The sequence below is a fragment of the Moschus berezovskii genome, chromosome 23 (assembly GCF_049115385.1).
Source record: "Moschus berezovskii isolate FMDL1 chromosome 23, NW_MosBer_1.0, whole genome shotgun sequence".
Taxonomy (NCBI): Eukaryota; Metazoa; Chordata; class Mammalia; order Artiodactyla; family Moschidae; genus Moschus; species Moschus berezovskii.
The window spans coordinates 21,216,369-21,237,322 of NC_142482.1; the positions used below are offsets into that span (position 1 = coordinate 21,216,369).

General features: G+C 52.7%; 1 protein-coding gene and 1 long non-coding RNA gene across 3 annotated transcripts in view; one reads left to right on the forward strand and one right to left on the reverse strand.

The window, feature by feature from the left end:
- The window catches only part of LOC129543164 (uncharacterized), a 54,523-nt gene that overhangs the window by 9,735 nt on the left and 23,834 nt on the right, over positions 1–20,954 (reverse strand). The window contains exons 2-3 of one of the 2 annotated variants that reach the window (XR_016036086.1): positions 19,161–19,287; positions 9,097–12,756 (exon numbers count right to left, since the gene is read on the reverse strand). The exons of the other annotated variant lie outside the window; for it this stretch is intronic. This is a non-coding gene — a long non-coding RNA (uncharacterized LOC129543164). Of the gene's footprint in view, positions 1–9,096; positions 12,757–19,160; positions 19,288–20,954 lie in introns of those variants that run through there. 2 annotated transcript variants of the gene reach the window in all.
- Positions 1,109–20,954, forward strand: part of SCUBE3 (signal peptide, CUB domain and EGF like domain containing 3) — a 33,000-nt gene continuing 13,154 nt past the window's right edge. Inside the window, exons 1-6 of the mRNA XM_055406102.2 lie at positions 1,109–1,647; positions 14,503–14,625; positions 15,713–15,838; positions 17,407–17,541; positions 18,564–18,689; positions 18,864–18,980. Of these exons, the coding sequence (XP_055262077.1) occupies positions 1,563–1,647; positions 14,503–14,625; positions 15,713–15,838; positions 17,407–17,541; positions 18,564–18,689; positions 18,864–18,980 (712 nt within the window). The 5' untranslated portion in view covers positions 1,109–1,562. The remainder of the gene's footprint in view (positions 1,648–14,502; positions 14,626–15,712; positions 15,839–17,406; positions 17,542–18,563; positions 18,690–18,863; positions 18,981–20,954) is intronic.

Consider the following 20,954-nt stretch of genomic DNA (forward strand, 5'->3'; position numbering starts at 1 on the left):
TTGTCACTGCTTCAGGGACACTGCTCCGTCGGCACACTTTGCCCCTATTTTTTAAGATATCGTTTTATCTTCCCTTTTCTGCCCCTGCAAGTTGGAAGGATGAAGGTTAAGAATGTTCTGGTGAGGACCACATCTTGAAGGTGGGAGGGCAGGTTTGGAGAAGAGAGTTGCGCATATTTTGGGGATCTCTGTGTTTATACACATAGTCAGGTTTCTGCGGGTTAGCTTTTGCCCTCGTGCTGAGCGTGAGAGTGTTTTTTACACATGAGTCCAGGTCTCTACGGGGAGAATGCTGAGCGGGCTACCTCCGAGACAGTAACTGCAGGGCAGTCTGCCCTAGAGCTAGCAGTTTCAGCTGGGGAAAGGCTACTTTCTCTTTGGTCCTCGATTAAAGTGGACTAGGCACTAGGAATGGGAACTGAGTCCCGAGGGCGTGGGGGGTGTGGTGGAGGTGAGTTAGGAGGGCAGTAACCCGGCCGCTGTCGGAGCCGCTCTCGGCTTTCCGAGATCCTATGTGGTTGTGCCCCGCGTATAGGGCTGTGTCGGCGGGCGTCCCGGAGTGCCGGTGCGATTCGGTCTGCCCCGGCCTCCCCGACACCCTTCCCTCTCTTTGTCTGCTCTGTAGGTGTGCGTGTAAACCTGCGTCGCACAGCCCTCGTCGCGTGCGAACGCGGGGGCGCACCCTGGCTCCCCCGCGCTTTCCGCCGGTAGACGGGACTAGCCGGAGCCCGGTGCTGTTTGGTCTGGAGCCGAGCGGGGCTTGCATTGATCCATTGATTGTGCGCGGTCTGCGCCTGACCTCCCTGCTCCCGGGGAAGCCGTCTCCATGGAGACCGGGCCCGCTCCCCCAGCGCCGGATTGTAAATTCCTGCAGGCAGCGGCCCGGCAGCCTGGGGAGGGGGCGCCGCGCCCGGGCGCGCAGGGGGAGCGGCCGCCGCGCCGAGGCCCCATTTGAAAGAAAAAAGGGCACGGAAAAGGAGGTGGAGGAGGAGGAGGGGGGAGGAGGAAGAAAACGAAAAGGAGCGAGGAGAGGAGGAGAAAGAGGAGGAGGAGAGAGGCGAAGAAAAAGAGACGGAGCCCGAGAGACGGAGAAAGAGAGAGGGAGGAAGAAAGAGAGGCAGAAAGGGCGTGTTTCTGGCGCTGCGTTTCTCCTCCCCTTTCCCAGGTCCCTCGCCCGGGCTCTGCGCGCTCTCCGCCGCAGCTCTCTCCCGGCGGAGCTGGGAATTGGGTGGGATTGTACGGCGCAGCCCCGCCGCCGCCGCTAGCGGAGCCGGCCTTGGAGAGGGCGGGGGCTCCCCTCCGTCAGCGGCGCCGGGCGCCCCCAGCCCCGTCGCGCCCTCCTCCGCCTCGCTCCCCCGGGCGTCGCGCCGGGAGAAGCCGGCAGCATTGGGAGCCTCCCGCCGAGGGCGCCGCTGTCCGCGCCCCGCGCCCACAGACCCCGGCCCGGCCCCGGCCGGGCGCCCCCGCCCCTTTCCCCTTCGGCTCGCGGGGGCCCGGCCCGCTTCCGCCCTCCCTGGGCTGCGAGACCGGCCCCGGCCGCCCGGCCGCCCGTAGCTCCAGCCATGGGCTCGGGGCGCGTGCCCGGGCTCTGCCTACTTGTCCTGCTGGCCCACGCCCGCGCCGCCCAGCACAGCAAAGCCGTGCAAGGTAAGGAAGGAGGGGCGCGGGGCCGCCGGGGCTTCAGGGTCCGAGGGCGGGGGTGCGATTTCCGAGGGGCAGGGCAGGTGCTGGGAAGCGTGCTCCTGTCAGGACCGGGCACCGTGCACCCACCCTCCTCGGCAGGGAACCTGACCTCTGGGCACTACGGCCCGGGCGAAAGGCTGCAGGAGACAGGGGCAGCACGGATGAATAAGAAGTTTGGGGCGCCCTGGGCAGAAGTGACCACGCGCCTCCGAATGCTGCCCGACTTCACTGCCACCCCAGCATCTTCCAAAGACTTCCTGCCTTCCAAAAGTATGAGAGAGAATCTTCTCTTCTCCCAAACATTGCCAGAACCTTAAGTTTTGGCCTGGAGAGACTGAAAGAATGAAAACTTTTTCAGCTATGCCATACATTTGTTCCCCTTGCCCCCAATTCTCCTCAAAGTTAGAAATTTCGTAGTTGTCTTATCAGAAAAAAAAAATTAAGGAAAAATAGAATCTTTTATGGAAAACTAAAAAAAAAAAAAATCAACTTGTCTCCCTCTGGATGGAAGAGGGCTGAAGAAGTGAAGAAAATTTCTGTGATTCTGGCTCCCAGAGAGAATGTCGCATTTCTGCCTCTTTGGGGGAAATCTTTTTCGTCTTGCATGGCTTTCATTTCTTATCATAATATTTATTTATTAAGGCCTCGGGTTTCCAATTCCATTTAAATCCAGGTCAGAATTGCATTAAAATAACAAAGTAAAATTCCAGGCTGGGGAGCTCTGACAGATCCCTCTAGGAATTAGGGAAAGAGAGAGAGGGAGGCCCTCCCGCCCCCATCTCTGACCCCAGGCTCCTTGCCTGGTCAGTCCCAAGGCTGTGCTGGGAGAAACCAGGCTGGTGGGCTACAGGACAGCCTCCCCTCCCCCTTGACCTCCTGCTGCACCCTTCCCCCATCAAGTCCTCACCCAGGAAGAGATTTATATGGACAAAAAGAAAATTCCTCCGAGCAAAGCTTCACCCAGGAGGATATGATTCTGCCTATTGTCCTAGGGGCTCCTTGAAGCCGGGCTGGGGTGTGGAGGTGGCTGGGCCAGAAGGGAAAGTTGAACTTGGGAGTTGGGGAAGCCTGAGTCTCTGGCGGTGGGGTTGCTGCGTCCTGGAGCCTGAGCACTTGGCTCTTAGGCTGCTCTGTGTCCTGGATGGACTCCTACTCCATTGAAAGGAAGGTGCTGTATCAGTGCACCCTCTTCTCCCCAAGCACTGCCTCTTCAACTACCCTTTTCCTCCTCCAACCTGTTCTTTAACAGAAACAAAACACGAGAGACCCTCTGCTGTCAAATACCAGACCCCATCCCCACCCCTTCCAACCCCAAACTACCTCTCTTCCCTAGTCCTGGTCCCAGACAGCCCACTACCACTGCCACCCCCAGCCTGGGAGCAGCCCTTCTTCCACTGTGGATTTGCTTGTGTTTTCATAAACAAAGCTGGCTTTTGTAGTGCATGCTGACTTACTCATAACATGGAACTAGCTAGGGAGTTTAGTCTGAAGGAAGAAACAGATTTCATGCAGTAATCTAGAGACAAGATAAGGGCCTCTTTCAAGTTAGAGCCAGTGTCTATAGTGGCCTCGTGAGACTGGAGCCAAAACGGGGAGCAAGCAGTATCCTCAAGGGGGTTCTTGGGGCAGATGGAGAGTCTGAGAAGGAACAGGTGCCCTCAGGCCAAGGCTTTCAAGCCTGGGAGATCAACTGTCCTTTAGGGACAGAGGGACTCGGAATGTCTCCGAGATTTTATCCGGCTGCTGCTGCAGTGGGAAATGCAGCCAGGGTGGAGACCCCTGCCCTCAAGGGACTTAGAGACTAGTGTGGCCCACTGCTGAGCTCACATTCGGCCACGCTTGCTCTGTCTGCACTGCAGTTAGCTTGGCATCTTCCTTCCTCCTGACCCCAGAGTCTAGCTGGGCATAGATTCCAAGCCAGTCACCTTTAACCTTACTATTCAGGACATTTGTCAACCTGGTCTGCTAGAGTTGCCTAACGACAGGTTTGCTGGGTTAGTGGGACATCTTTGGTCCCAGATCTGCACGCCAGTGTTGCAGGAAGGACGGTTACTGGGCGGGCAGGGCAGCCTTACCCATAGGCAGAGCTGTGGCCATCCCCGGCTCTCAAACCTACCTCCAAGATCTCACCAGTGCCAGAAGGCACGCCTTGAATGCCACGTGCTTTCAAATGAAGTGCTAGTGGGTCTTTAAACTACAAATAACCTTGGCAAGTATCTTGTCAAGAGTTACTGTAGCACTGGGGATATCTGGGCCTCTGTCCCTATTCTTGAGAGAGTCACCAGGGGGAGAGCCAAAGTGGCGTGGACTGGAAAGGAGGGGAGACACAGAAGGGAGTCCTGAGTGTCCAGGTGAACGTGTGTGTGTGCGTGTGTGCGTGCGTGCGTGCATGCGTGTGAGGTTTACCACGATTACCCACAGGTGACATCGTTGGGTGTATGTGTCCGCTGTGACTTCGTTTTTAAGCATGTATACAGATGTTTTAGTGTCTTTGAGAGCTGGTATGGATGAGTGGGTGGGTAAGCTTCTGTGACTAGGAATGAGTGAACATGAGGGTACATGGTTTTGAGTGTTTTTCAAGTGCCTGTCTGTGTATTTTAAAGTAGACAGACTGGATAACCAGGATAATTGTTAACTTAAAAGCATTAATTTGCTTTGCTTTTTTTTTTTTTTTTTTTTTAAGGGGGGTGGTGTGCAGCAGTGGTTAAAAAAGACCTAATCCTTGCATGGGGCTCAGGTTACAGCTGAATGAAAAGGTCTCCCGGGGAAGACTTGTCCCCAGGGCGGCAGGGCCCGCCAGCCTGGACATTTAGTTTACCTGGTTGTTTTCTCTCCTCATTAGGGACAGAATTTTGATAAAGTCGTATATTTAGAGTTTCCAAGTAACACCGTCCCTGGGACTGGGAGCGCTCACCTGGCAGCAAACAGTGTCTCTCTGTCTCGGCGCGTCTCTCCAAGTCTCTGTCGGGGTGTAAGTGTGTCTCTCTCTTTCCTCCCCCCACCCCGCTCTTCCTCTTTAATGTGGCTGTTTCCTCTCCTCCCTGCTTCCCTGGGCTCCTGTGGCTGGCTCTCACAGTGAGGGGACTGTTCCTCCTAGCCCCTCCCTCCAAAATACAAAATGAAAACTATAACCATGTCAGGGGGTGAGGGTGGCCCCGTGAGCCACTGGCTGTTGCCCGGGCCCCAGCCAGGCCATGCGGGGGAGAAAAAGGGAGAGTCAGCCCCAGCCCTTGGAGCCTGATCGTCCCTTTAAGCCTGACCCCCACCCCTCATTTTTCCAGAGGGTGGAGAAGGGGGGTGGACTGCTTAGAAATTCCTCAGGAATCCCTTTGACCTCTCTTCTCTCAGTGACATGTCCCCTAGGGGGATGGGGAAAGCCCACAGCCAGGGGAGAACTTTTCCCCTTCCTTCCTCTCATCTCCCGAGTCTCTGCGGGGTAGAGTGAGAGGGGACAAGAAGACACAGAAGCCAGAATCTCTACTGGCAGAGAAAGAAAGTTATCGGCAACCCCTCAGTGAGTGTTTCCTGAAACCTTCAGGAATCTGAGAGCATGAGAACCGGTTTGAGATGTGAATGGCTGGGACCTGTTGTAAAAGGAGCCAACCCTGGGTGTGAGTTTGAGAATGCATGGTGTGCACTCACTAGGGCGTGTGAGTGTGCCTGTGCATGACTCAGGGTGTGTGTGTGTGTGTGTGTGTGTGTGTGTGCACACGCGCAGTGCTCCAGTGAGAGGAAAAAGGAAGCAGGCAACGTGCATTTTGTTTTCATTGGAGAAGTGAAGAAGTGGAATGGCTTGGTCCCGTGCCTTGAACTGGGTGTGGGGGAAGGGAGCAGATGGCTTCAGACCCTCCTGTGAAGATGGAGGTGAAGAGTTGCTGCCTGAACTCACCCCAGGCACTGCCCCCGGCGCCAGTCCCCTCGTGTCAGGGTGTGGGCCTCCGTTGACGGCCCATACCCCTAGCACATGACCGCTAATAAGAAAGAGTCCCTGTCAGGGCTGGAAACTGCGGAGCTGCTCTGAGGCTGGCAGTGCCCGCAAGAGGCCCAGACCTGGGGACAACTTCTTCGGGCTCGGCTATTAGACAGGAGTCTGGAAACAGAGGGACTCCCGATCCTTGTTGGGGGGAGTGATACAGCTGCCAGCCCAGAAGCTGTTTGAAGGGTGGGGGAAATAGGTGCCTGTGCCAGAAGGGAACGTGGACCCTCCCCTTGCCCCCTTTGGCCCCTCTTGTCACCAGACTGCCCATTCTGTTCGTTTCATGCCCACGTACTGCCAACCCCACAAGGCACGGGGTGGGGACTATGGCAGATACCAGTGGGTTTAGGTAAATGCAGAGCCCGGAATTGGGCCCTTTTAGGAGATAACTGAAATTCTCCTCCTCACATATAAAATGGACGAGAGTATCAGTAGGGTTCTTTTCATCTCTGAGATTATGCATCTCTTCAAAATGCTTCCTGCTGACGATAGAAGACACTATGGCAAGCCCCGGTCCTGCAGCCAGGCCTCCCCAGGCTCCTCTCCTGAACCTCATGCCGCTTTCTCCCCAAGTCCTGCTTCATGGTCCCCTGCCAAGTCTGTGTCCTCCAGCCCAGTTTCCTGGGGCCCCATGTACCTGCTGTTCTTACTGTGTCCTTAAGTGGGGTACTTCCCCTTGGAAACAGCCCCTGCAGCACAAGTGTGCACCTCTCTGTGTGTAAATGTGTGTGTGTCTCCAATAGCATTGGGAAGTAGAGCTGAAATGTTTCTGTTCTGGGAACTGAAGACCAGCTGGGCAAGGCCCTGCCGCCCCAGTCCTTGGTCCCACACCCTGTATTCTCAGTTCCAAGACTAGCCCCCTCTGTACTTCTCCAGCCTAGATATCTCCCCTTTTCAGGCCACGGCACTGTTTGTAGTTGCCATTGGGTTTGCACTTTGGCTCTGCAGGTGGACGGATGCCCCTGAAATAGGGAACTGTGGCCCACACTCTTGCCTGTGCTTTCCCTGTGGCTGGAACCAGGACCCTAGAGAGCTGTGGGGTTTGGGTTTCAGAGCCCCGGGCCAGGGGCTGTCTGCATCCGGTCACTGATGGTAACAAGCTGAGGACAGACCTGAGCGGGAGCTGCTGGGCTGGAGAAGAGATCCAAAATAAGGAAACAGATCTGAGGGATCCCTGGAAGAAGGTGGAGTGTCAGGATATGTGGGCTTGGCAGGGAGGGGGAAGAAGCAGGGTGCTTAAAGCGTAGACCCTGGGGATCAGGTTTACAGAGAGGATGTTTTACAAGTTTCTAATTGTATTTATTTGGAGCTCTCCTCTGGCGGTCTGAAGCTGTTAACAGCAGGAGCCTGTACCCCTGCTGTTTGTTTTTGTTTCTAACCAGCTGCTTGGCCGGGTCTGGTGACTCCGAGGGCAGGAGACACCTGCCCACGGCCGTGTCGCCCACCCCTCTTCACGGCAACGCCGTCTGCGCCCACCACACTGCAGCCAGTGCCCTCCCTGCCTGCACTCAGCCCTGCCCTCCTCCCGGCTGCCCCGCGCCCAAAGCCGGGAGGGACCTGCATGCCTACTGCTGACCTCCCCCAGGAGCATCCTAGTAACAGTTCCAGGCCATTCCATGCTTCTGGAGTGGACGCTTGCTTCATGCTGAACCAAGTGCTGAGTTGGAGTGGCGGTGGGGGAGGCCACAGTGACAGCTAAGGCATGCGTCTCTCTCATGTGTTTATGAAAGGCACTGTGCAGTGAGAGAACACCAGACTGGGGGCCAGGAAACCTGGGTTTTCTGACACTGGCTGTTTTCTCTTCCCCAAGTTATCATCTCTGGGCTTGTTTCTCATCTAGCCAGTGACAGACAGGACTGTTTTGACGATCACATGAAATGACCTAAGTGAAAAGCCTTTACTGGAATTAAACATCATCTGACATCATCATTTATCTTGTTATTTTCCACATCAATCTGAAGAGATAAGACAGATCGTTATGACACAGGGACTCTGCCCGCTGCCTGACTCCCTCTCCAGTGTTCTGTTCTTTCCTCTCCACTCCCGCTCCCCTCTGCTCTACATCCTCTAAAGACCTCTGACTCAGGGTGGTGGGCTTAGTCCACACAGAAAGGGAGAAAATTCTTGTCCATTTTGGGGCATATTCAGATAAGCAAGGAGCTGGGTTGGGGATCAGGGAGGACACTGCCGGGTTCAGCCCTGCACCCCTCTAGTTGCCAAGCACCAACTGCTTTTCCTGGCTCTTCAGTTGAGCAGGCTGAGCTTGGATAAGAGGGAAGTGTACTTTTTAAAAAGAAGAAAGTGCTCTGTCCTCTCTGCCCGTGGGGTCATCTGTGTGGTTTCTGGGCTCTTTCCAGGCCGAGGATGGGCCCAGGCTCCAGCTGTAGTCACATCCCAGTTCCAAATTGGGAAGATGGCCTGATAAGCCAGAGCTGGGGAGCTGGGCTCGCCCAGTTTTTCCAGCTGATCTAGAGGTGGAGCAGATGTGCACACGCCGCAGGTTAGGGTATCATGGGCGATACCTCGGCTCGTTCTACTTTGAATGTTACTTGGACATGGGAGGCAACATGGAGGAAAGGGTAAGAGAAATGACAGGAAGCAGTGGAACCGTGGCCCTTGGTACCGTCATCGGGTGTTAGCACGGAGGCTAGGGAACATCTGTCTAACAGGGATGCACTGAAGAGATGTTTGAGAAGCCCCAGGTAACATCTGAAAACCCTACGGTCCTGTGAATTCTGTAGGATTCCCTAGAAATCCTCTTAACTTTGTCAGTCCCGATCTCTTCTTACCTCAGCACAACCACATAGATGCCTTTAAGTGGGTATCTTCCCTTCCCTGAGTTTCCTGTCTACCTACCCTTAACTTAGGACTAAATTCCTTGGGATTGTCTTCTACCCAGAACAGTTGCAGGGTTACAGAAGAAAAAAGAAATGAATTTTTTCTCTACAGAAACAGAAAATATGCCAAAATATAGACCTCATCCACTCACCCACAACCCATTCATCTATCCATCCATCTACACATCTGTTTAGCAAATATTCACTAAGTGCTTTCAATGTATTAGTTTGTCTTGTTCGCTGCTGAATGCCCAGCACCCAGCACCGGTGCTTGGCATGTTGCGAATACTGTTTGTTGAACTGTTGCATGAATATGCTCAGCTCTGTTCTAGCTGCTGTACAGGTTTCAGAGATTCAGAAGCCATGGCCTCAGGGAGCTCACAGCTTCCTTTGGAAGATAATATACAGAAACCAAAAGTTAAATAATGGTATATGGTAGCATATAAGATGGAGAAGGCAATGGCAACCCACTCCAGTGTTCTTGCCTGGAGAATCCCAGGGACTGGGCAGCCTGGTGGGCTGCCGTCTATGGGGTCACACAGAGTCGGACACGACTGAAGCGACTTAGCAGCAGCAGCAGTAGCATATAAGAGGTATCTGTACAAGACAGCGATTGGTCAGAGGATGCAAGAGCCAGACAGTAAAATCTCCGGAGTTAAGAGAAAGGATAAATTAGAGAAGGCTACCACAGTTAAAGGCGGCTTCCCAGCAGGGGCGCCTGTACTGGGTCCTCAGTGATGAGTGAGGTTCGAAGGCGTCTCAGGAGAGGAAAATAGAGGGATGAGGAAGACCCGGCACACATCTTGGGCTATCCTGGCTGGGCATGAAGGATGCCACAGCCATGTGAGCACTTGAGGGCATCAAGCAAGCTGCTCTGAACCTTCTCACTGGGCCTAGTACATTTGTCCACAACTACCCCAGCCCCTCTGAGTATAGCAAGGTGACCATGGTAGTAACCTAAAGGTGGGGTAGGCTCTACCTACAGGCATCTGCTTATCTGCAGCCTGCATTCCTGCTTATTTCAGTGGTGGTTATTCCAGAGCTGGACCTGGGCAAAATTTTGAAGCAGACAAAGTGTTTCCTTGGGGTCCTCCTGCTTGCCTTTTAGGGTACATTTCCCCATCCTCAGAAGGGAATTTTAGGGCTGCCCGTGTCATAATACTTCATCTTTTCTAGTCTGCTCTAACCCTCGTATTCCCTGCCTCATCCCATCTCTCCTGCCTACATTTATCAGAATTTATGGAGTGCTCTGCTAGGTGCTGAAGCAAATCCAGAAGAGACGTCAGATGGTGCTGGGAAAAGCTGCTGCCGTTACAGACCTGTGCGTTCATGCCGGGAGAGGGTGAGACAGGGAGGTCTTGGCTCGTCTATGGTGTCTCTGCAGCTGCCTTTCTCCCCTAAATCAGCTTGTGAGCCAGCCCAGTGCCTGAAGTTGGGGTAAGGGCACAAAAGAATTACCTTCACAGAGGACTGTGGAGGACAGCTTTGTGCTTCCCAGATGGCCTCTCATCCACTTCACCCTACTCCCAAACCATCACAGGCAGAGCAGGCAGTTGCCCCCAAGGATATGTCTCCCCAGATTCCCTGTTCCATCTCCTGTTCCCCTGGGGCTGCATCTCCCCACAACAGGCCTCCAATGGGGCTTTGATAAGGGGACTGGGGGAGAGGCAAGGGTTCAGAAAGGATACTGTGGGGAAGGTTGGAGAGCAGTAATAAAAATAACAAGCCTTTCCTGAGCACTTACTGCATGACTGCACTGCAGTACTAAGTACTTGTCAGGTATTAACTCCCTTGATGTTCCTGGTGGCCCCTGACCAGACGCTACATCATTACTCCCATCTCCAGAGGAAGGAGCAGGTGAGTTCAGGGGCTGGCCCAGGACCACACAGATATGCATGCAGTGGGCACCTGAACAGACGCGGCCTCACCCCAGAACCCGGTTTCTCAAACACCCTGCCGTGTTGTTGCCCCTGCTCTCTTGCCGGCTTGGGCAAATAGTCTACCGCGTTATCTGAGTTGGGAAAGGAAGACAGACAGTGGTCCAGCCTCATCCTGGAGATCCCGATGCAACTGGTCTAAGAGAGTGACCACATTTTTAAAAGGGGAACCCCAGGGTGCAGCCACTGGTCTAAACCAATCCCCACGTGACAGCATCCCCTGGTTTGTCAGGCCAGCTCATAAACACCGGCATCCTGAGAGGATGAACTAAGATGAGACTGTGCCCACGGTTGCTGAAGGGATCCCTGCAGGACAGGTGATGAGTGGGTAGATGTGGGGGAGGGAGCCTTGAAAGAATGGGCTGGCAAATGGAGACACTGGATATGATTTGGGGCCCTACTTCAGAACTCTGTTTTAGGATTGTTCTGCTGCAAAAGATTCCATCCAAATAGTTGAAGGGTACCTTCCTTAGTCAGTAACCAGTCAAGTGAGGAGAGCTGAACACGCCACACAAGATGAGTGAGCTGAGGCAAACCAAGTCTCCTCAGACCTAGGACTCACTGGGAATAGGGCTTACTAGGAAGAGCTTTCGGAGAAAGCAATGGCACCCCACTCCAGTACTCTTGCCTGGAAAATCCCATGGACAGAGGAGCCTGGTGGGCTGCAGTCCATGGGGTCGCTAAGAGTCGGACATGACTGAGCGACTTCCCTTTCACTTTTTACTTTCATGCGTTGGAGAAGGAAATGGCAACCCACTCCAGTGTTCTTGCCTGGAGAATCCCAGGGACGGGGGAGCCTGGTGGGCTGCCGTCTATGGGGTCGCACAAAGTCGGACACGACTGAAGTGACTTAGCAACAGCAGCAGGAAGAGCTTTTGGAAAGACAATTTTTGAGCTAGGTTTGGAAAGTTGGGAACAGTGCGTCTACAAGAAAAAAAAAAAAAGGACTGCATCGCAAATGTAAAAATGAGAAGTGCAATGTGTGGAAAGGAATCCAAAGGTTTGGTGTTGGCGAGGGCAAGTATCATGAGCCGAGAGTGGGTGGGGGTGGTTGAGACGGCAGGAAAAGCCCAGCTGCCCGAAGGGTCTAAAGGCGCTTCCAGGAGGCCCGGGTTTGCTGCGGTCAGCATCAGGATCCACTCTAGTACCTGCGAGCAGTGAACCGGCAGCGGAGGAGAGAACCAGGAGCGGATGTGGACTGTTGTAAAGCCCGATTCAGAGACAGGCGGGCGCCTCTAAGATGGCCCCAGAGGAGGAGCGTCCCCATGAGTTTCCAAGGTGCCCCGCTGGCTGTTGGGGAAGGGATGGAGAGGCACACGAGGGGAAGAGGGCTCAAAGCAGGATAACAGGATGGTTATCAGTCCCTGGGATTGCCCTGTGCTCTGCACCTGCCTCTGAGACTCACAGGGGTCACCACAGAGAGGGGACTGACAAGAACATCTCAAACTCTGGATTCCATTTCAAGATTGGAATTAGTTGTTAAAAGATATTTTCCCCACCATGGGGGCACGTGCAAATAAATGTGGGGACAGAGAATAAGGACTTGGACCTCAGAGTGCCTTGTCTTTCTTCACACATCTAACTACACTGGAAATTTCATTTCCCCTTCTAACACTTACCCAGCTTCCAAAACTCAAACTTGAGTCCCACTCCAAAGAGTTTTTTTGGCCCAGGGTATTTCTCATTCAGAACTCCTAGAGCTGAATGAGGTTCCAATAGAACTTCCTGTGCTGTTGGAAACGTTCCATACCTGTGCTGTCCACTAGGGTAGCCTTTAGCCATATATAGCTATTGAGCATTTGGCCTGCGGCCAAATTTTAAATTAAATTTAAAATATCCCCATGTACCTAGTGGCTATCTGAGACAACATAGTTTTAGAGCACCTATTGTCTGAACCAGTGATTTTATACTTATCATCTCAAGCTTCCATGTGTTAGGAACATAATATTTACTAAATACTTTATTAGGTACTTTATACAAATTATCTCATCAACTCTTCACAGCCTCTCATGAGAAGGCAGCCCTACATTAAAGATGAAGAAATAAGAGAATCGGAAAACCCTATTGAGTGGCAGGGCTGAATTTGAATTTGGGACTCAACTAATTCCAGAGTTTAGGCTCTTTCTACAATACGGTGTTTCTTAGTTCCATGTTGTCTTCATTAGCTGGGCAGACTGATTCTCCGTGCAGCCTCTTGCTGTCTACAGAGGCCCCTCTTGCCCTCTCCCATGAGCTAGAACCCTGTGCCCGCCTCCTCTCCATCCACTCACTTTGGGGCAACTTCCTAGGGTGGACCAGCAGGCAGACACCATCACTGCAGAGCCTGAGGGAGGTAAAGAATAAATAAATGTGAATTACAGCAATTAAATCACTGGGCATGGTGGGCTGTGCAGAGGGGTCAAAGGGAGTTGGAGGATAGTGTGCACAGCTGAACAGAAGCCCAGAAGACTTGAGGCAGGTATTTGAGAGCACTCTTCCAAATTTCAGTTCTCTTCTTAGCCCTAGGAAGCCTCAGTCTTGCCCCTGAAGTACTTTAAATAAAAGAGAACAGGTAACTGTTTCAAGCTAGGACTCATGGGTGTCTACACATTGAAGCAATTACTGGTCCATTCATTCATTCAGTAAAAATATCAAGCACCTTAAGGATTTAGATTCAGTAGGTCAGCAATCGAGCCTGAGAATCTGCATTTTAACAAAAGCTAAGCAATTCTGTGGAAGTTATGATCATTTTTGGCAAGTAAAAGAAAAAAAAATTTCTTTTTCTTGCAGGTTGCTACACTATCCTGGGTTTTTCCAGTTCACAGCTGGAAGTGGCCTCTTCCTCTTCTGATCTTCTCTGTAGTGGAGATTCTCAAGCCTGGCTGCATATTAGACTCACCTGGGTAGCTTTAGAAGCCTACTGATGACCACGTTTCCGCCCAGACCAGCTAACCAGCATTTCTGGGAGTGGTGCTTGGGCATCTCCCAGGGGAGTTGACTGATACGCAGCCCTGGCTGAGGAGCCCCCTTCCTTATTCTAATGCCCTCGCGGCACTCAAACGTATACTGCTTCATGTTACTCAAGTGTTTCTCCTCTTGGCTGGGCTGAGTCATCTCTGAACCGCCACAGCCTTTAGTCATAAAGCATTTCAGCTGAAACATTTCCCCCTATTTCAGTTCAGCTTTATGGGCATCATAACATTGCCCCAGAAGCTGCAGTCTTTTGCCCAAAGGTGATAAATTATTCTCTTTCCTGTGTCCTTCCTGAACATCGTCTTTTTCTGCCAGGTCTTGGGTGGCCCCTTCTTCAGCGTAGCTCTGTGAGTAGCACCTCGTGTCAGAGCGAGCGGCACCTGGGGTTAGATGAAAGCACTCAGGGTGGCGGGATGGATGGGCCTGGATGAGTCAGCTGGAGAGCTGCAAAGACTGCACTTATCAGGCTTTGGGTTGCTGGTGCCAGCCCCTGCCAGCTCCTAGTCCCTCCACTGTTGACAGCACAGGGGCCTCGGCAAATCTTCCGGGATGGAGCTTCTTTCCTTTAAAGATTCTTGGCGCCGTGGTGGGCAAGTGGGAGCAGGCCTGGTCTCAAACAGAACTGTGAGGCAGAGGAAGACTCCTCAGATGCCAGTCTCCCTCCCCTCCTCCTCGAGTCACCTGCACTCACTGGACACTGCCACTTGCCCAGAGGCCATGTCCTCATGCCTCTCTCTTCCCCTCCCTCTAAGCCTGCTCCTCAGAAAGGCAAACTAATTCACCCTAGGTTGAAAGTTTCTAATCAAGTTAAGTGTGCTACCTACCAGTCCAAGGGTTTTTTGTTTGTTTTTAAATCAAAGAGGAGTGTTTCAAATGATGGAATTTCAGCTGTCATTGTGGATTAAGTATTTTTGAGGGGAGTGGGGGTTCTTTCTGAATTCCTGAAATTACAGGGTCAGCCCACTCTGAAATCAGAGAGGTGTGGGAGGCCACCTGCTTCTGGAGGGGTTGCTGTCTATTGTAGAGGAGAGGGGATTTTGCTCCAAGGAACCACCTTCAAGACACCCCTTGGAAGGCACCAAGAGAGGGTCTCACATGTCCCTTCTGCCCCTGCCAGATGTGGACGAGTGTGTGGAAGGGACCGACAACTGCCACATCGACGCCATCTGCCAGAACACCCCACGGTCGTACAAGTGCATCTGCAAGTCTGGCTACACGGGGGATGGTAAACACTGCAAAGGTGAGGCTGGGAGGGTACCTGGAGAAGAGTTTCCCCAGAGGCGGAAACCGTGCCCCCACTCTCAGCTGGCCACACTGTGCACGAAGCCCTGCACTCCCTGCTGGCGTGGGGACAGGGCTAGAGGAAAGCAGCTCCTTCCCACAGAGGGTATCGTTTTCTAATTTGCACAAAGACACCATATATACACGTTCAGGCCCGGGTGGGAATAGTTCACAGCCATACAACCCGACTGGGTGAGGGGATCAGGATCACAGGACTAAGGCCTCAGGTTCCCTGCTATTGGAACCTCTGTCTTTAGACCCTTACACCATGCCCAAATAGAATGAGAACAGACAATTTACCCTAGGGCAAATTCATACTATAAACAAACACATCTCCTCATAATTAAAGCAATGCAAATTAAAGCAGTCTTGAGATGTTATTTTAAATTTATGACCTTCTGTGTTGGTTAAGACTTCAATAGACAAGGTATACTCATTAATTCCCGGTGACATAAATTGAAAAGTGATTTTGTCATTCCTAGCAGGAATCTTGAAGTCATTTATACCAACTCAGGAATTTCATATTTAGGAACTTATTTAAAGGAAATTCAAAGAAACAATATATGAGAGATGTTTTTGATGCATTTATGAGAGAAAAAGAAATGGAAGGAATCTAACAATAGAAAAAAGGGATTAATAAATTATGATGTAGCAACATAATGGAATATTTTGCAACCATGTACAGTGATAATTGGAAAGACCTGATGGAAGTGTAAAAATGTTTGTGACTGAAGTTTAGATGACAATAGCTAAATGCACTCCAGTGTTCTTGCCTGGAGAATCCCCAAGGACGGGGGAGCCTGGTGGGCTTCCGTCTATGGGGTCACACAGAGTCGGACACGACTGAAGTGACTTAGCAGCGGCAGCAGCTAAATGCAAAATGGTTTGTAGGCTATGAAAGTAATTATGGAAACAGAGATACACACAAGCACACACACATACACAGAGGTTTTATATTTTTTAAAAAACCACCATAAAGCTGAGCCCAGGGATGGACAGTCAGGGGCACGCAGGTGGGTCCAGCTGCCTCAACTATTTGCCCACAGATGTGGATGAGTGCGAACGGGAGGATAATGCAGGTTGTGTGCACGACTGTGTCAACATCCCTGGCAATTACCGATGCACCTGCTATGATGGATTCCACCTGGCACATGACGGACACAACTGTCTGGGTGAGCAAGGGTTGCAGGGATGTGGGCAGGGGTGTCTTGTGGAGAAGGAGATGTTTTCAGCATTTCCCATTCTCAGGCACGGAGAGGAAAAGTAAACGAAAAGCTGCATTCCCACAAAATAGAAAACAAGGTCAGCCTCCCCTTTGAGACAAGATGCTGAGGATGAAAAAATCCTTCTGAATGAAAAACATTAAAGAGATGCTGCTAGAAAGTGTTCTCAGGGGAAGGGCCAGGAGACGACAACAGTGGGCTTAGTCACAGTGGGTGGAGCATGGTGGGAAGGTGGTTTGGCTCCAGACAGATCCTGGCTCTGCTTCTTACTCGCCGTGCAGACTTGGGAAACAGGGAAGGTAATAACCACCTAAAGGGCTGCAGTGTGATGACACAATGTGTGTAAAGAGCCCTGTGCCATCCTTAGGACATGGTAAGTGCCCAGAAAACAGGAGGAATGTCATTGATGATGCTGCTTCCCTAACCTTAGGGTTAGGGTTCCAAGTCTTATTAACCTTTAGCTTTTAAGTCATCCGTGCCCTGGGCCTCAGTTTCTCCACTGCAAATTGTAGGAAAGAACTTGGCTACAGTCACAAAATCACAAGGTTGGACTAGAAGGGAGCAAACAGAAGGATGGAATGTAGGACAGGGTAACAGTAGGAAGACAGGGATGGGGAGAAGTCAGGGGTGTAGGAGGTGGGACGGGAACAAGGCAAAACCAGGGACACCTCCTTGGCTTTTCCTCCAGGTGCACTTCTCAGGAGCCTGCTAGGTCTGGGCCCCTCTGCCCTTGGCCAGAAGAGTGAAGGACAGGGTTTCAGGGCTCAGCAGAGAGAAGGGGAAGAGAAGGCCCTAAGAAGTCGGATTCCTTTGGAGCTAGATTGGTCCATTTGGGTCCCTCTCTGATGCCTCCTGCACCAAGGAAAACGGAGGACTATGAACTTGGGAGGGTAGTAAGGAGCATGAGATGGAGTCAGGGCATTGAAGCAGGAGCCCCGGGATGAGCCTGGGGATGGTGATTTGGGGTTGGTAATTAGGGTGTGGTCTGGCAGCTCTTTCCCCATCCCTCTCCGCCAAGCTACCAGACTTTGTTTTGTTAAACCAAAATAGGAGAAAGGCTAGGGAATGTGGCAGCAAGCCCAGGCATGGGAGAAGGGGAGGAAGGACAGGGCCATGGTCCCTCCACAGAATGGTCCCTGCCCCGCAGTGAGTTGAGGCTCACTACCTTTCCCCACCCGCCCCTCCAACCTCAGCACCATTGCCAGAGCTCTCCCTGCACACAGAACCCTGACTCCCTGGCTGCTCATCACAACCAGCTGCTCACAGGTCTTGCCCCTGACCAACCTTCATCCTTGTCCTCATCTCTGCTCCTCTTGCTCTGCCTCCTTTCCTGATCTCCTCTGCCTTCAGAATCAGTTTCAACAGGTGAGGGAGAGAGGCATGTCTTCCCCTGAGTGAGCCATTCTCACATGTCCCCTCCCCACTCACCACCCCCTGAGGGTGGCAGTGGGATGTGAGAACTGCCTGGCTTCCGGCTGGGTGCTGGGTTTCAGGGAAGGCCTGCCTGTCCTGCGCAGATGTGGACGAGTGTGCCGAGGGCAACGGCGGCTGTCAGCAAAGCTGTGTCAACATGATGGGCAGCTACGAGTGCCACTGCCGGGAAGGCTTCTTCCTCAGCGACAACCAGCACACCTGCATCCAGCGGCCAGAAGGTCAGCCTGTGGCCAGGGCAGGACCCAGCCCCGAACTCCCGTGCTTCTCTCTCCGTCTGCTCAGGAGCCCTCCCTCAGTCCCCCCAGGTCTACCCTCCGCTGCTCTTTTTGTCCCTGAACCCAGTCATATCCTGAGGGTTCCGTGGACAGATATTCTGGGTTAGAGTGAAATCTGGGAGAATTCATCTGGCGCTGGGGGTCACGGTGGGATAGAGGCTACCCTGGGACATCCTCTGTGTCCAGATCTAAGGTGGGTTTGCTCCTCACTGTAGAGCATTGACCAGAAAGTTCACTTGGGCTTTTCCATAAGATGCTACAGAAAGACCCGAATGAACTTTCCTGCCAAGCCCAACAGATGGCCGAACCCTACACCGAGGTCGCCTGGCCTCACCCGTGCCTCATCACCTGGGCTGGACTGGAGCGTCAGGCGGCAATGCTGGCGCACATGTTATCTGCTTCTGTGACTCCGCCATCGCCCTCCCACCCTGCCCACCCCCAAGGGCAAAGACGAAGCCTAATGCATCTTTGTGTCCTCCAAACCTAATAGACTGCCTGCTTGTAGTAGGAGCTTAATAAATATTTGTTGAATAAAATGTATAATAATGACCTGTGCTAATTACTCCTCACTCACATGATAAATGTATCTTCTTCCCAGTTTGACTATAAACTCTTTGAGAAAAGAGATCATGTCTTATGTATTTCTGGGTCCCTCCTACATCTACCCAGTATAAGCACAGTGCTGGGCAACTATTAGACACTATTTTTTAGTTGCTTGAAGGAGAGGGTAATCATGTAGAGTTTAGGGGGCCTGGATGCATCATTCAGAATAGCTGTGAGCTCTGCTCATTAGCACCAGCTCGGTGGCCAGGACCAGGGACCTGTGAAGGGGAGAGTCGGTCTCTCTGCTGCAGCCTCTGTGAAACTGTCCCAGTTCCCGAGGCTCACGGCTTCCCTTCTAGTTTCTCTTCCTCTAGGTGCCCAGGAGCACAGCACATTCAGCCCGCCCTCCTCTTCCCTTTTAGAAGGAATGAACTGCATGAACAAGAACCACGGCTGTGCTCACATCTGCCGGGAGACACCCAAAGGGGGTATTGCCTGTGAATGCCGCCCTGGCTTCGAGCTCACCAAGAACCAACGGGACTGTAAATGTGAGATGATTGGGATGGCAGTGAGGGAGGAGGGGTGGGGGGCCTCGGCAGCAGGAGTGGGAAGAGACGGGCGTGCGGGAGAGGCAGCTAGCTTCGAGGGCCAGTTTCTGCCTTACGGAGAGCCGGAGTGCCTGGGGGAGGCAAGCTGACAGGCCTCCTGCCCTCTCTGCACAGTGACGTGCAACTATGGCAACGGTGGCTGCCAGCACACGTGCGATGACACGGAGCAGGGTCCCCGGTGCGGCTGCCACGTCAAGTTTGTGCTCCACACCGACGGGAAGACGTGCATCGGTGGGTGAGGCCAGTGGAGAACTCAGTCCACTTGCGATGGGGGTGGGGGTGAGGGCCCTGGGGAACCAGGGGAGCAGGGAGCACCGAGGTGGGGCTCAGGTGCTGAGCACAGAAGCACTGGGGAGTGGGCTGAAGCTCCCAGATGGTGGCAGGTCTAGTGAGAGCGAAGGGCTCACCCACCTTCCTCCTGTCCCCACACCTTGGTTCTGCACCGCCCCCACTCTGCTCCAGCCTTGCCGTCCTCCTAACGCAGGATAAAGTGTTGACAGGCTGGGAGCTGTCAGCTGAGGTGCTTGCTGACCCCAGGCTGTGGTCGAGAACGGGGAGAAAAGATGGGGCAGTCGGTGAATTAAGCCTGACCAGAGGCCCTGGTCGAGCAGGGTGGTGAGATGCGAGCTGTCGCAGCCCACGGTCCACACTCAAGGGTGGGACAGAGTGCCCTCTCCTGGGACAAGACGGGTGGCGGCCTGGCTCCAGCATCTTCCTCTGTCTCTCCTTGCTCTCCTCCTACAAATCTCCTTTCCAGTCCTCCCCACCAGGCCCCCAAATTCTCCTCTCTCCTTCATAATCGAGTGGAGCTCTGCCTGGGGTCCTCCCATTTCTTCCCCAACTCTAGAATCCCACCCTTTCACCCTGACTTGGGGTCTTCTTAATACCTGGACCCCTTTTCCTGAATTCCTAGGCTTTATCTCACATATCTTTAGGTCCATAGATGAGTTCAGTTCTTTGATTCCTAATTCCCTAAATCTTCAGGGGTTTTTGTGTGTGTGTGATATGTGCTTACAGAATGCTGAGAAAAATGATGGGACAAGGTGTCCCCTTGGCAAAGTGGAAATGAAAGTAGGGAGTCTGGGCAGGGGAAAGGCTTTGTCTTGAGCCGGGCAGAGGCAAGCTTGTCCTGTGGGCTTGTCCATGAATGGCCATTCATCTCATGGAATGCAACATGCTAGGGATGGGAAGGTGTGAACAGAGTCATTGGGTGTGTTTATCAGAGACAAGACATTCTGTTTCAGAACCAGACTGTCTCCCAACTCACTCCAGAAACCCCTCTGTCTCTGCAGAGAGCACAGCCTTTCCCCCAGACACAAGGACTGAGCAGGTGGGGCTCTTCAAGGCCTCCCTCAGGTACCTGCTCCAGAGACTTGCACACACAGTTCTAAAGTTCTTTAATTAAACTCTCTCTTGCTACATGTTTCCCTCCGAACTAACTCTCTTAAATCCTGGAACATTTTCGGGTCCTCATGTTGCCTTCTCGAGGCTGGTTTGTTCCAGCTCCATTCATTTTTTCCCTCGTAAGTCTAATTCTTCTGCTTTCCAAACCTCCTGCGGTGCCCTGGACGCACTTACACACCCTTAGAGACTCCCAGAAGAAACTGCATGCAGCCCCCAAAGAAAAGCTGCATGTGTCATGACGGGGCCATGGATGGGAGGCCGGTCCCTCTCTGATGTTCTCTCTGTTTAGATAGTCCCGGGCATGGCTGCTTTGAACATACTCCCATTAAGCTTGAGCTCTGCTATAATGCAAGACCCATCCACCCTCTGGGCCATGGCCAAGGGAGGCAGAAGAGAGCAAATGAGGCTGTTCTAAGGTTCTATGTCTTTTTCAAGTTCCTCTCCCTCTTCTCCAGAAGAACTTATTTTACTTTGACCTGTATCTCATTTTTCTCCCCAGCCCTGGTAGGAGGAAACGTCATCATTTGGGGCCATCGGGCGTTCAGATTTAGTGGGGAGACTGAGAGGGCAGTAGTTTAGCAGTAAGGGTGGGCGCCCTCTGGGATTTGGGATTCGGCAGCTTGTAAGGCTGGAGGTTGCATCCCAGCTCTGCCTCTGGGATGCTGTGTAGTGCTGGGACCATGACTGCCCCTCCCTGAGATTCCGTTTCCCACCAGTTGCTTGGTGGGAGCCTGGCTTCTTTGAGGGTAACAGGCAGGGCGAGGCTGGGGAATGAAGTGTAGGAGTCTCAGAGCTCATCAT